Genomic DNA, 15,509 nt, shown 5'->3' on the forward strand with positions numbered 1-15,509 from the left:
CCTACAATGCATTGCTTATTTTGGCAAAATAATCTGGAGCAAGAAATGTACTAATTTACTCAAGTCTCAGAGTCTCAGTGTCCAACTAGTAACAAGCTGAGGGATGTTCCTATCCATGGGTTGCAGCTGTCGTCATAGAGTAGTTGCCATATCGGGGACCTACTCACAACTCAAATAAAAACTGGGATATTTAAGTTTTATTGTATCTGTCAACACTTGCAGTCCTTATTTAGACATTAAAATGAAATGTAAGTATGCATCCCTGACCCATTTATCCATGTCACATTTGTAAACAGAGCTCTGTTCGTCTGTGTCAGTCAGTAGAGGAGCTTGGGCTGCATCCCAAAGTAGTGCCATACTCCCTACATTGTGCATATCACAGATAAATTAAACTAATAAAACAGACCATAATTTGATAGAGAATCCTTATAGCTCACTAAAAACTGTTGTCATCATACAACACTCTACGTGAGTGCACAATCCTTTATTTTCTTACTGTGCTCTATGGAGTGTGTAGGGAGATATTTGGGATTCAGCCTTTGCTTCGCTGCAGCGGGAAACCGCTCTTACTGATCACTTACATTTTCAGACAAGGAAAACTACTTTATTATACTTTAATGCCAAACCAGAGGAATAATTTAGACAGACATTTACAATAAAACATTATCCTCCAAGAATCTGTTCCACTCTGAGAGCACAAAGACAGCAGGAATTATTTCCCCTTAAACAGGGGAAAACGAATGAGACATAACACGGTTTGTGTCTGTAACCTCTTACACACAAACAAAACACAAGGGAAATAAGACAATTACTGACGCTGCATATGACCTGTGTATAAATAGCCCACTCAGATTTGGACAGAAGAGCAGAGAAACGACATACCAACATTGGTGTTTAGCCACATTTTAGAGTTGTAGAGCTGTGTATGGGAAATGTATCCATTTACATTAGTGATGTGCTCTGAAACCAGACTGTACCCAGTATGGTGCCCACACCTAAAATATTACATCACTGCAACCCATGAACTGGACAGTCTTCAACTCTGGGCTTAAGTTATCTGGCCAACTCATAATTCCTTCTTTATTGAAAAGCCCCTATGTGCCTTAATTTGTAGAAAATAATAGCAATTTAAGTTGTAATTGTAAAGTTGGTAAGATGAGTCATAAATATTTTTTTCCCCAAATCATTCATCCGAGCTCTACTAAAACTACGATCTACTGCAAAAACTGCATCAAGAAACCAGAAATCAGAATTGTGACAAATTCATATGTATCTCATGTTGCATTTAGAGATGAAAGTCTGGTTTTATCTGAAACACTGAACAATTTCAACTCTAGGGAATTTCTATAATAGAGAATTTCACATGAAATCACTCTGAACATATTAACCATTAAAAAAAAAAACACCACTTCCACTTCTAGCCAGCCTCAGTGAATCTGCAAAGTGTAATTGGGGCTTATTAAACAGTTGCTTATCACAGATGTGCTGCTACTCGTGATAGCTTTAAGAAAACGGAAAACATCCTTAAACAACTTCCTGCCTTGCAAAAACAAGACGTAATGAACAGAATGAGAGCTGAAAAACAGCACCAGCCGGTCCACGAGGGCATGTGAAAGTTTAAAGAGGAAAAAAATGTGTTCTCACATCATATGGCTTTAATAGCGTCAGAGAGAGAGAGAGAGAGAGAGAGAGAGAGAGAGAAATATGAAAGCAAAGCAAAAGAGCGGGTTAAAGCAAGAGCCAGCCGCTGAGTCACACAGATCCCACAGTCAACGAACAGTCTTGTGTGACCATCTGTGCAGGACGTACTGTGACACGAACATGTTTTTGCTTTAGGATAGAAATGAGCTCTTACCTTTTTGGCAATGCACAGAGTTCGGAGACCATCTGCAGCATACAGGTTTAGATAGTTCTGGGTTTTGTACAAAATCTTCCTTTGCCGTTTGCCTTTGGAATCATCTGCAATAACAAGGGTTAACCCCATAAGAATTTATAATGGTGTAGATTGTTCTGTAGACAATTTTCCTTTTCAATCATTTCTGATAACACACTGCCATAAGCGTTCACCCAAACTAACAAATAAGGCTTATTTACTGAATTGAGGTAAATGAGGGAGAATATTTGAACACGTGTTCTGCGAGACGAGACCAAGGTAGATCAACTTGGCTAATGACTCACTGGCTCTTGCCAAACTGACAGTACCAGTTGCCCCAGGCTCTGTCAGGCAGATCATAAAATGTTAATGGGAGATGGCGGAGAGGTTTGACAGGTAAGCAGTGTAAACAGGTTCAACCTGAGCCCCAGAGCCTTATGCTCCCACCAACAGCACCACTGCTTCCTGCCAGGAAGACTGCAACTCATACCGCGTACTTGACAGGGAGAGGATCTGCCAAGAAGGGTGGGCGAGAGAGCCAAACCTCGCCTTTCGAGCCAGTGATTCATCAGCAGGCTGCAGAACTTTGGCTCGCTAACATGACTTGTTTTTCTGCACTGGTGAGATGCACACAGACAATTACTCGCATGCCCTCCACCACCTGCTCCCCGCAGCAAAATGACAGAGGAGCCAAACTCAGTCTCTGGAGGCATTCATTGTTTTTAGTGTTTGAATATTACAGGGACCAGACTCAGCCAAAGGAAGCCAAGAGTATTAATTTAACATTTTAAGAAAGCCAAGAAGAGAGACTTTTCTGACCATGAGAAATTCATCATCAGTTCCATATGACAAAAACACACAATTGATTGCCTTCTATTTGATGTATATGAAAAAGAAGAAGAAAATATTGCTTCAGTGTTAGCAGTGTTTCATAATTCTGGGTGGAGACTTTCAGCATTAAAGGATTTAAACTATTTGCTGTCTCTTCAGTGTTCAAAGAAACAGAGATTAAATGAGCAAAAAAATCTGATTAATTCCTTTAATGTCAAACATATATGTAGGAGAACAAAAACAGCATCTTTAGACAAAGCTTTCAACTTAACTAAACATGATCACTAATTTAACAGACAAGAACAAAATTAGGATTATGCTACGGTTTCTGATCAAATTTTCTCAGTGATGTTAAAAATAAGAAATATTTAGTTCATGAACGAAGGGGCTGCTGACGCACTTTTAATCCTAGCTGATGGAAATTCATTCATTCATTCATTGTCTTTAATTGCTTGACTATTCAGTGTCGTGGTGGGTCCGGAGCATATCCGGAATCACTGGGAGCAAGGAAGGAACACACCCTGGAGGGGGCACCAGTCCTTCACAGGGCAACACAGAGTCCCCAATCCACCTACCAACATGTGTTTTTGGACCATGGAAGGAAACCGGAGCACCTGGAGGAAACACACCAAACTCCGTATAGAGGGTCACCCAGAGTGGGACTTGAACCCACACCTCCAGGTCCCTGGAGCTATGTGACTGCGACAATACCTGCTGCACCACTGTGCCGTCCCTAATGGAAACTACATAAAATAAATAGAAGCACTGACCAAACGGACTAGACACCCTTTGCCATTTACCTGGTCGAAACCTCCATAAGCTAGATCAGGTGTTTTGGAGCAGGGAATAGTTAAATTGTACAAAGAAGTAGGCAAAATACAAACAAACAAACAAACAAAAAAACTGCAATGCCCTATATTTTTATTGGAATATTCACAAGAATATTCTAGTTTCTAGTCACAATGCCATACACCCTGTTGGGTAAGAACAGGTTTGTTTTTCCAACTCAGCAGGGAATTCTGGCCTGGACAGTGTTACATAATAACAAACTTAGTCAAAACTTTCAAAATTGCTGTAGAGTCCTGGCCAGCATGGCAATTCCTTTCATGTGGATTACACCATTAGGAAAGCACAGGGGCTCCTCCCTTTACTTGTGAAAGAAGCCTTTGTAGGGGGTCTCTGGAACTGCTCTGCTAATTGGAGGTCCACACCCAGTTTACACCCAGTGTACTATCATGAAAAACTGTTTATTTTTTTGTGCTTGTGAGTGTGTGTGTATGAGGCAATGAGGAAGTAGACTCAAAGCCTACGAATACTACACATACAGCATATATTTTTGGCAAGCCATTAATCCAGGATCTGCAGCTTTTTGTTGACTAGTATGATGATTCATTGGAGGACAACAATAGAAAGAAAAAGGGCTACAAGCACAAAAACAGTGTTCAGTGGTGTCACCACTGATTTATGAGCTTTTAAGAGTGGTGCAAAATGCCTTGCTAGGAGCATATGTATGATGTAACTGCACATATTTAAGCAAGTTTAATTCAGGACTTGTTTTTAGCCATCTGGAGATTGGACAGCAAAGACATTTCAGAAAAAAGGTTTTATCAGCAGGGGGGGGGGAGATAAATAAAATCTTGTTAGTCCAAATATTAATCATGGACACAAACACCTCAATCAGGTGGGGCAATAAAATATTCCAACACCAAGTTTAGGTGACCAATTCATTACAACCATCCTTTCAGAGAAGCTGCATATTATAAAGATTTTTCCAATATCCAAGGATCACTGTACGGCAAAAGCTCTAAACCAGATGAGCACAAAAAGTACAATATACAACAAGGACTGCAGCACTTACTTCGTATTTGAAGGGACTGTTAAAGCTCCTTATTCTGTGTTTACTATGTTTGGGCCTTTCATGTCTGACTGACTACATGCTGACACCTCTAATACTGACTGTTCAACAGTGATCTGTTTGCTCACATGACATCATACAGTATTACAAAACAAATATGTACATTTTGAGATTTGTGCTGATTTATCATCAGAGAACTGGTACCTGACCAGAGCCACTGAGATTTTAGACATTTTTTCACACCATCCTCAGTTATGTCAGCTTGTGTTAGTTTTCCCAAATACTGAAAAATCTGAATCAGACACCTCTTCACTGTGGGAACTCTATGGCCTGTCAGCTACATCAGAATACTGGTCATGACCATGTGAGCTTTGATAGCAGGAGGATATGTAGTTGACCGTGGATGCTGCCGTTCTCGAGCGGGGTCTGGACGGGTCAGGGCTGAACTTTGAGGGTAAATATTGTTTCAAGTTTAAAATTTCCCATCAGCTTCATCATTGCTCTCTAGCTTTTTCTAGCCATCATCGATATAGGAATGGCCCCAAATGTTTGAAAAGCATTGCATTACCTGTTGCAGGTGGTCTGATAAGGTCCATGATGACAGAGTCAGCTCCTTTGGTATAGACAGTGATCTGCTCTGTGAGCGGGTGTCGGACCACCACAGACATTCTCTTCCTTGTGGAGTCGAAGCCCAGTGTGTGGAGCAGTTCAAAGGTCAGTTTGCCCAGATGTGGCAGGTCCACAGTCACATGGTCAGGCAATCGACCCACCAGAGAGCACTTGTATGCCCGGGCTGCGTACACCAGAGCTGCCTCGTCTGGAGACTCAGCCTCATATCGCAGCTCACACTCTTTTGGCCCAGCCACTTTGGTCTGATCATAGTTTGGGGGTGCATGGGTGAAGGCCTGCTGGAGATGCTGATTCTGATGTTTCTCCTCGTCCAGTTTGGTGAGGGTGCTCTCAGCTGAGGGTGAGGATAACACGCTGGTGCAGGCACGCTGAGACAATGAGCGGTTGGTGGCCAGGCTGGATGAGCTGCTGCTGTTAGAGCCTGAGGTGAGACGGCTTGGTGTGAAGCGTTTAATGAAGTCCTCAATGGTCTTCACTGGAGACTTCAGCTCAAAACGCCGCACCTAGAAAAAGTAATGGGGGGGGAAAAAAAAACAAACACATTAGTTATGACATATAAGAGTAGGCAGTCAGAAAAAGGGTAATTTTCCTTCGTCTCTATTGCTAAACTAAGCAACTCAAAGGCATTACTCGAACATTTGCAAAATGATCACGAGTTTGCTCTAGATAAACATTTAGTTTGTATTTTCATTCGACTTAACATGAAGTTGGTCACTTTTTTTTTTTAAATAAAGCTGTATGTTATATTCATTATTGAGACACTAAAAACCTAAATTAGTAATGGAGCTGGATTACCTGGATTACTTGAAATACACGCAGAGTTTTCTCCAATGAACACAGATAGCTAGATATATTTATAACCCAGTGAGTAAATACAGTCATGACCAAAAGTTTTGGCACCCTTGACATTTCCCAGAAAATGAAGTATTACTCCCCAGAAAATTATTGCAATTACACGTTTTGTTATACATGTTTATTTCCTTTACGTGTATTGAAAAGGGGGAAAAAAAAAGCCCAAATTGATTTAACTTCACGTAAATCTCCAAAAATGGGACAGACAAAATTGGCACCTTTTCAAAATTGTTGGTAAATAACTTTGTTTCAAGCATGTGATGCTCATTTAAACTCACCTGTTGTAAGTAACAGGTATGGGCAACATAAAGCAGTTCAGCAACATTCAACATTCCTGAATAAGAGAATGTCATTCAGGTATCATTTTTAAGACACACCTATTCCAGATGGGTCACTTAGTAGAGGGCAAGGCTTATGTTAGCCATTACTGGCATAACATACAAGCCCGTTTAAATCTCAAATGAACTTCACACAATTCCAGTGAAAAATAATCTCTAGGAGTATCACTCCAAAAGTACAGTATCACTCCACAGAAAGTAATACACAATACGAAGTGAAACCTGTAACCTGAACAGCTTCTAATGAGTTTTGAATATTGCGTATAATTAGACACACGTGTTTCCAATTTCACAATACCAAAAGTAGCTTTAGAAAACAAACAACAAAACAGGACAGCCTTCGTCTTCCCACTCCTGTTGAAAAAATTAAAAAAGAAAAATTTAGATCTGGGTGGCTGTTTAATTTAACAGAAAGGAGGGAAGGTGTTATAACAAAACTCACATGCACACAAACTGCTGTGCCGAAGCAAAAAGGGGGCAGCACGTTATTTATATAATTTCTAGTTAACTATATCTTATTGACTTTTCACAAGGAAGGAAATTAATTTTCAAAGCTAGACGTAAAGATATAAAATATATTGGGGGAAAAAACAACAACAAACAAAGCAGGGCAACAATGCAAGACCTAGAAGACCAACCAAACCTTTACCATGAGATAAACAGTAGTTACAATTTTCACTGTTGGTAGACAATACTATCACATTACAGTCTCATTGACTCAGATCCACCGTTGTTCTATCCATCCACTGTGGGAAGACAACTCAACTGCTACCTAGTCAAGTCATCTGCTACCAAGAAAAGGAAACTGACATCTCCAAAAAAGGAATCTGCTGGTAACAGACTGGTCAGCACAGACATCATGAAGATTATGTTCCATCAATGAGTGTAAGAATCAGCATATAAAACCAACTTTTAGCACTCGTTCAAGAACCTAAATAATGGCCTCTAGTTGTAATATGAGAAGTGGGGTTTTAGTTTAGAGCAATGAAGATTAGCTCTGATAACTTGCTCATCAGACTCCATACTTTCACCAGTACGTGTTGGGCTTGGTCCACAGTGGAGAACAACCTGAGACATAGCACAAGGCTGACAGTCATGTTCAGTCACTGTTTGACCTGGAACAAGACGGTGGAGATAGAGGATGGAGCATTCGTCAACACAACAGCTCATTATACATCAAACTGACACCAGTCACACCCTACTCTCACTGCATTCCAACCTGGCCACACGATGGCTTCTCTACAATACACAGACTAAACTCCACTTTTACAACTTAAAAAACATAAATATCGAGGACCTCTAGAACACACAAGGAGCCCCTGCCCAAATAAACAACAAAATAGTACACTGTACCATGTCATTACACAAACACACCACAACTGGGTTGGAACTCATGGGGAGAAAAAAAAAATAGAGAAACACTTAAAGCAATCATTTTCACAGAGAAATCAAAATGATTTTGACTTCATTGCTATTAACTTTGGGAAAAAGACCAGAGTCGCCTGGGTGTTATTGGGGGCAAATAACTACAGTGGTAATTAATTCTTGTGGTATTGTTATAACAAGCACAGGGTGATGTGTAATGTGGATGAGCTCATTCTTACATGCCTTAGGGGTGTAAAAACATCCCCTCGAACATGATTTTTTTTTTTTTTTTTTACTGATTCAACATAGTTTAGTAAGCATACACATGTGACTGTCAAAGTATTTAAAAAGTAATAGATAAACAAAAATAACTGGAAATAGCTTTTTTTATTATTATTTCTTGTTGCTCAGCATGTTTTTACTAGGAATGCACTGATGTGGGAATTTGGAGGAAAGTTGATATTCAGTATTTTTCATGTTCATACTGGATGATGCTGTAATATCAATGTATACCTGGGAATATTACAGACTATATTACAAACAAATATAACACAAACATTAAGTAAATCAAATATGCAGGAAAACCAACAATTTAAGTAGGAGCCCATAATTTAACAGTAATTTTAAAGCAAAGTTTATGATTGTGAGGAAACGCTGTTCTTTCGTTTAAGTTCAGAAGCTCGGTGTTTAAGGTAGAACGGTATGTCTAATGAAAAAATAAATGACTTGTTTCTATGTGACTGAAGTTTAACTTGTCTGTAAGGTTTTATACACTGTTTAAATTACCACAGAATCTCATTTGTTACTCAAGTTGTTTTAGTCTGTGATTACTTTTATACATTAGTGCTCTCCCGAATTTGAAATCAGTTTCATCTACAGCACAAATAAGTCAGTATTACCCACATAAGGAGCAGGAACAGAGAACTATCCTCATCTCGGTTCATGCTTTTCAATGTCTGAAGGTCTATTCAGCATCTATCAAGATGCCAGTACTCTGCTGTGAGCAGAGAGCGAGCAAGCCTAGCAAACCAATCCATTTACTGACACTGGGGGGTTCTTAAACACATTAAACTGACCAGCACGCAAACAGACTGGAGAGTAAGCAAATAATTAACTTTTAATATGTTTTGATTTCACATATAAGAGTACAGTTCTGACCTTCTGTCGAGGCTGGTTGGGTGAAGACACCACCACTGTGTTGCAGAGGGTGAGAGCAATGAAGAAGTCAAAGACATCACACAGGTCAGGGGGGATCTGGTTGAGAAGCTGACTGTGGAAGCGCATGAATTCCATCTGACTGCCACATTCATTAACCTTATCCAGCAGCTGAGGGTCTGGAGTGATGTCTTTTTCCTGGTGCACCCAAAGAGAATACAGAGTGTTTGAGTAAAACAACTTACCAAGGGGGGTAGAGAGTTTTGATGTGGTGTCATTTGGGTCATGAGAGTAGCTCTATTTAAAACCTAAAAGTCATCTGATGCACAACCCTCCCAGGGCTGTTGTATAGGGAGAGGTTGTTTGATGCTGCAGTGCTAAGGCAGTAAACTCACCTGTTAAGTTAGTATTTTGGGAGATACATGTTTTTAATTGGACCACGACAATATTTGAACGACAGTTTTTGTTCCCATCTTCCTTAGTGCTTATTCCTGTATAGCAGCCCTAATAAAATACATGTGTAATATTGTAAGTTGCTGGCCAGTGTGCGCGCACACACAAGATATAGCTGTTCTTCACCTACAATAGTGGACTTCAACAATTCTCACTTATAATTAAAGAGTGTTAGGGGTATCACAAAATATTTTTTACCACAAAGAGGGATTAGACTAAAAAATATATATAAATAAATAAATAAAAATATATCTCTGCTTTGTAACACCACTTGGGATACACAGTAAATATTTGTTTGTTGCTATTTTAATATTGCTATATTTATCATAATAACAATAGCAGCAATAATAATAATAATGCAAAACACACAATGCACTATTTTCTCTTTCTGTTAACCCTGCAACAACGCCTTCACATTAGCCAACAATAATTTAGGTCAAGTAATAAAGGTGGTCAATTTCTATCCCCTTTACACCAGAGGTTCACCTGTGATTCTGATACACTGTAAGGCCTATCACAATCATATGTAATTGTGTTTTTATTTATGTTCGTCATATTGCCTTTTATTTTAAATATCTAGTAATTAACTGTCATTCGGGGACAAATAAAGTTGATTTAGGTCAATTCAGTATGTGCTGACCATAGGGCTGCTGAAAGCAGTGTGTTTGGACAGGATGCTGGCTCTCTTGGCTTCTGCGCGGCTCCCTGTACGTCGGTGGGATTTGGTGCTCTGAGATCGCAGCACAACTTTGCCGCTGTGTTGACTGCACAGACTTTCTCTCCGTGGCAGAGTCCCACCATGAGACAGACAGTCCTCCTCCTCAGAGTCCACCTCCTGATACATAGCAAGCCTCCTCGCTACAGGGTCAAACAAAGTACATATTATGAAAAGAACTAACGAAATGAATAGGGAGCAGAAACCAAACTGACATCTTTAATTTTTGGCAGCTATCTCACTAACTCTTTTGAGTATTCCATGCATTAACAGTAATATGACAGCCTAGTTATGTTCTGGCTTCCTTCTGTAGCTAAAAGCTCAAAATTTAGCTCAAAAATTTAAACCAAAAATCTGAAGGCTAGGAACTGCATTGTCTCACCGTTGGCATCATGCGAATACTCTACTCCTGCCACAGTGCAGCGGCGGAACACCATCTTATTCTCTGTAAGTGTTCCAGTCTTATCAGAAAAGATGTACTGCATCTGACCCAGGTCCTCTGTAATGTTCAGAGCTCTGCACTGCAGATGTGAATCTGTTTCCTCATCATACAGCTCCATGTCCTGATGGATGAAAAACACCTGGCATATTTTCACTATCTCAATAGAGACGAAGAGGGAGATCGGGATCAGCACCTGAGGATTAAGAATGAAGAGAAATAAAGACAAAGAAAAAAAACAACTTAAATTAATAAAACTTATTATTTTTTTATTAATATTATACATATACAATGTGTACCATCCAGTGAATGATGAGCTTTTGTTTGCAAACATTAGGGATGGGCAGTATCCACATATTTTATACTATCTCAAAATGGGTTGGGTCTGCATTGTCAGGCTGTTTGAACCTCATATTTATGAGTGTGGATCGAGGGAAGGGTTTTAGGTGTTGTGCAGTTCAGCGCAGCACAGCACTGCCCCAGTGCACACAGACACACGTTGATGATATATTTATTAAAAAAGAGACAGAAGCATATCGGGCGAGCTAACAGGCACTTGTGATTAAGCACACCACAGCAGATGATTTTCCAGTGAACTGAGGCCCAAAACACAAGAGGATAAAGCCTTTTAAGATATTAAAAGGATAAAGCCTGATACCTGTGAACATACATTCAAGTGAAGAGTTTTCTGAGTGTTTTGGCTGTTGTTTTTTTTTAAGCTTATTTCCTCTCTCTGTTTTAACCCAAATTCAGCGCTTAACTCACAACTATGATGGGCTACTGGGCTTGTGTCTTTCCCCACTTGTTTTCAGAGTGTGAAATCACCAGTCTGTGGGCTTCCACAGCACCACCATGAGTGTCTGGTACAGTGGCCACTTTACTGCAGATGCTGCACCTAACCTTCGGTCAACCTCACTATCCCTTTTCCCATCACACATGAACAAGTCTCCTAGATACTTGAACTCCTTCACTTGGGGTAGCTTCTCACCCCCTACCTGAACGGAGCATGCCGGGAGATTGCCGTATGCCGTATAAAGTCAGAAGAAGAACATAGTCCGCAAATAGCAGAGATGCCACCTCCTGAGCCCCTCGATGGAAGCCTTCCTGTCCCAGGCTACGCCTCATCACTCTGTCCATGAACACTAGGAACAGGAGCAGAGACCAGGCACAGCCCTGACGGAGTCCAAAGCCCTCATCAATGCGAACACATCTCAAACTCTGAGTACAAGGACCGTACGGCTCGCTGGAACGACCTTGGCACCCCATACTCAAAAACACCTCACACAGAATGCAAAACGTGTAGAGTGGAATAACAAACTCCCATGCCCCCTCTATCATCTGTGAAAAAGTAGAGAGTGGGTCTATAGTTCCATGGTCCGGACAAAATCCGCATTGTTCCTCCAAAATCCTAGAGTATCGGATGGATTCTCCTTTCCAGCACCCTGGCATATACTTTCCCAGGAAGGCTGAGAGGTGTGATGCTAAAATAATTAGCACACATTCTACAGTCCCCTTTTTTAAAAATGTGAACCACCACCAACTTTTGCCAATCCAAAGGCACTGTTCCTGAGGTCCATGCAATATTGTAGAGGCATGTCAGCCAAGACAGCCCCACAGTATCAAGTGCCTTTAGTAGCTCTGGGTGAATCTCATCCACTATGGGTGCTTTGCCACTGCAAAGCTTTTTAACCGCATCAGTGACTCCAGCCAAGGAAATGGAATCTGACACCCCAGACATGTTTCTCTGGTTTAGGAGTTCCTCAAAGCGCTCCTTCAAATGCCCAACAATGCGCTCAGTTGAGTTTAGAGTTTCACCATCCTTACTTCGCCCTCCTGTACCCATCTGTGGAATTGGGATTTCCCCAAGCCATCCAAGCTCGAAAAACCTCTTTCACTTGACAGCTTCCCTCACACCTGGTGTCCAGCAACAGGTTCTTGGGTTGCCACAACAACAGGCACAAACAAGCTTTTGCACACACAACAGTCAAAGTTTTCCTCTCTGCAAGCCGAAGCCGCATTGAGGTGACCCTCTCGTGCACTGGGACAAACTCCAACTGTACAGCCGCCAGCTGGGGATTTGTGAGTATCCCCAAACCCACCCGGCACCTCTCACCCTGTGCAACTCCTGAGTAGGAAAGAGACCAAGCCCTATCGAAGAGTTTGGTTCCAGAGCACACACTGTGTGTAGAGGTGAGCCCAACTATATCTAGCTGGTATTGCACCACCTCCTGCACCAGCTCCTTCCCCCCCGAGGTTACGTTCCACAAGCCAAGAACCAGTTTCCACTCCCAAGCTCCATGATGCCAGGGGCCCCTTCGCCCCTGCTCTTTGCATTGCAGCGCACCCCTACTCTGGATCTTGCGGGTGATTGGTCCACATGATATTCGCAATTTGCTTTTTGGGCTGAGCCTGGCCGAGTCATGGTCAGGGTGCACTTGGTCCTAACTGTGTTATTCATAGGGTTGCATCTTGGATTAAAAAAATATAATAAAACACATTACACTATTCATGCAGAATATTTATTTTCCTTCTCCAACTTGTAGGGCATATACAATGGCTGATATTATCTAACTAATGTTTTTACAAATCATTGCTATTTACCTGAAGCACTATAATCATGGTGAGGAAGAGATATATGGCCGACACCACAGGAGACAAATCTGTTCCCTCAGGACTCAGAACATCAAACACAGGCCTCTTATCTCCATACTGGTACATCCACAGACCATGACCTACAAAAATATTGATAAAAAGAGGGAAAATAATGTTAACAACTGTCACAGGTTCTGAACACCTCAAACAGTAAGACAGCTGAAGCAAATTTGAAATTATTTATATCACAAAGCTCATTGAAAAAAGCAGAGAAAATTGGTCACAACCACGCATCTTAATTTTTCATATGATTTTGCACAAGGATTTTTGTTTTAACATCATCTCAAACATTCAGGAAAATAAATCCTTTTTTGTCAGCACTTTAAAGCTGTAAAAATGGTAATGGTGAGGTTTTGTAAAACCATACATGCAAATACAAAAAACAAATGTCATTCAAAAATGACAATACACTACTATACAACAGCAAATGCCACTTTAGATCAGGAGAAACATGAAGATTCTTAAGAAACCAAAGGTTTAAACCACTTCCTGTATAAGAATAGATCTTTACAGTTACCAAATTTCCCACAATAGATGACAAAACTAAGAACTAAATTTCCGCTTTCGTGTGCTGAGTCTCATTCGACACAGCAGGGCTGATGTATGAAGAAAAGGAAAGTCCCCAAGTGCTCCGTACCAATTGCTGAGAACAGACACATGACTAGCAGGATGATGACACACCAGAAGACATCCACGTTCATCCGGCGCTCCAATTTACTGCGTTTGTAGCGTGGACCATTGTTGTTCAGCATGGCTTTGGTTTCATGACCTGGCAAGCATTACAGAGAACAGCCTTTAACCTCCACCACCAATAACAACTGTAAGAAGAGTATTTAGAAAATCAAGGACAGATCTGATAAGACTGTTTTTCCCTAACATTCAATACAAACAGTAAAGAACTCTGAGTTTAAAAAAAAAACAAAAAAAAAACCCAACCTTTTATCATTTTTCCTTCCTCAATTTGTCATTAGAGATATGAGGCAAATTTTGACATGAATGACAAAACTCTGACCACAAAAAAAAAAAATGTGACCACACCATTCACAACATACTGTTTATATAATCTAATAGACATTGGAAGATAGAGGTGCTGGGCCTTGTTTCTATCGGTTTGAAATAAATTAGTTTAACTGATCATGTAAATAATATTCTTCCATTTTTTGCTTCATGACTCAAAAATTTATCAAGATCTCAAGGAGGTTATCTGATACATGTAGTAAGAGACCAAATATGGCAAGGAGCAAAATCTGAAAAATTCTTATATATATATCAAGAAGCATTCTCAAAAATCACCCTCCCCTCCCTCCAAGAGTCAACATGTGCTCGGAAAATCATGGAGGTTTGTATTCAGAGTGAGAAAAACAGCAAGAAGCATCTGTAAATTAAGAAATTATTCAAAGACAACATTAAGAATCGAAAGAATAGGCGTTAGGTGCAGGAACAACGTGTTGTGTCAGAATATGGTTGTGTAATTTCTGCGTTGAACCGGGTGTGTTAACCCAGAAAAATAACAGGCACCACATTTATAAGTAGGTTTGAACACATAGAAAAGTCATGCTTATGTAGTGCTTTATAAAAGAACAATTAGTTGAAAAAGAAAAAAAAAATGTTTAGATTTGTTTAGATATGTCTTCAATGTGAAATCGGAATGAGCAGTTAGTCAACAATTAGGTGTTAGAAATTTTGTTCTAAGCATTTTCATTCACATATTCAAAGAAGAAATTAAGAATTAAATACAAGAACATTTTATAGGCTCCTGAAATGAAAACATTAGTCTGGTTGTAGTTTGGTACCTGCATAAATGACAATGCCCACAGCCTCCTCCGTGTTGCGAATGGTGCAACCTCTAAGTAGCAGGTTGTCTTTGTAGAGCCCATCCCTTCTCCCATTGCGATGGATTCTGACAAAGAGGTCAAATACATTCATTTGGTTCATATCAAATGGCAAACATTCCTGTGACAGAAAGTCTTTTTTGCAACATCCCTGTAAAATGTCAGCATTTGATTGTCACTGCAGTCTACAAATGTTTTTCCATTTCATCACGGAGACCGGCTGTCAGCACAGGTGCCTAAGCCCAGCAGACACACATTTTAGACCACAGGCTAGTGTGCTCTACACATCGATCCATCACAGCTTACATCATGCGGCACTTCCCGACGGAGCCCTTATCTCAGCACAAGCCCCCCCCCCCCCCCCCCGATAGAGAAGCACTGACCTCACTAAAAACCTGAGCTGTACAGGTAAGGCCTGAGGCCATAGGGGAGCGCTCAAGACACTAAAGCCATTCAGCCAACGCAGCACTTTAAACCAAACCCCACAGCTCCACTTTAAAAGAGCAATGGAGAGAAAGT

General features: G+C 40.5%; 1 protein-coding gene across 1 annotated transcript in view; it reads right to left on the bottom strand.

Moving 5' to 3' along the window:
• Window positions 1-15,509, bottom strand: part of atp10a (ATPase phospholipid transporting 10A) — a 63,045-nt gene that overhangs the window by 19,605 nt on the left and 27,931 nt on the right. Inside the window, exons 4-11 of the mRNA XM_066662682.1 lie at window positions 14,952-15,058; window positions 13,796-13,927; window positions 13,108-13,238; window positions 10,450-10,702; window positions 9,993-10,210; window positions 8,903-9,097; window positions 5,128-5,692; window positions 1,856-1,959 (exon numbers count right to left, since the gene is read on the bottom strand). Of these exons, the coding sequence (XP_066518779.1) occupies window positions 1,856-1,959; window positions 5,128-5,692; window positions 8,903-9,097; window positions 9,993-10,210; window positions 10,450-10,702; window positions 13,108-13,238; window positions 13,796-13,927; window positions 14,952-15,058 (1,705 nt within the window). The remainder of the gene's footprint in view (window positions 1-1,855; window positions 1,960-5,127; window positions 5,693-8,902; window positions 9,098-9,992; window positions 10,211-10,449; window positions 10,703-13,107; window positions 13,239-13,795; window positions 13,928-14,951; window positions 15,059-15,509) is intronic.

This window comes from Hoplias malabaricus, chromosome 3 (assembly GCF_029633855.1).
Source record: "Hoplias malabaricus isolate fHopMal1 chromosome 3, fHopMal1.hap1, whole genome shotgun sequence".
In the NCBI taxonomy this organism is placed as follows: Eukaryota; Metazoa; Chordata; class Actinopteri; order Characiformes; family Erythrinidae; genus Hoplias; species Hoplias malabaricus.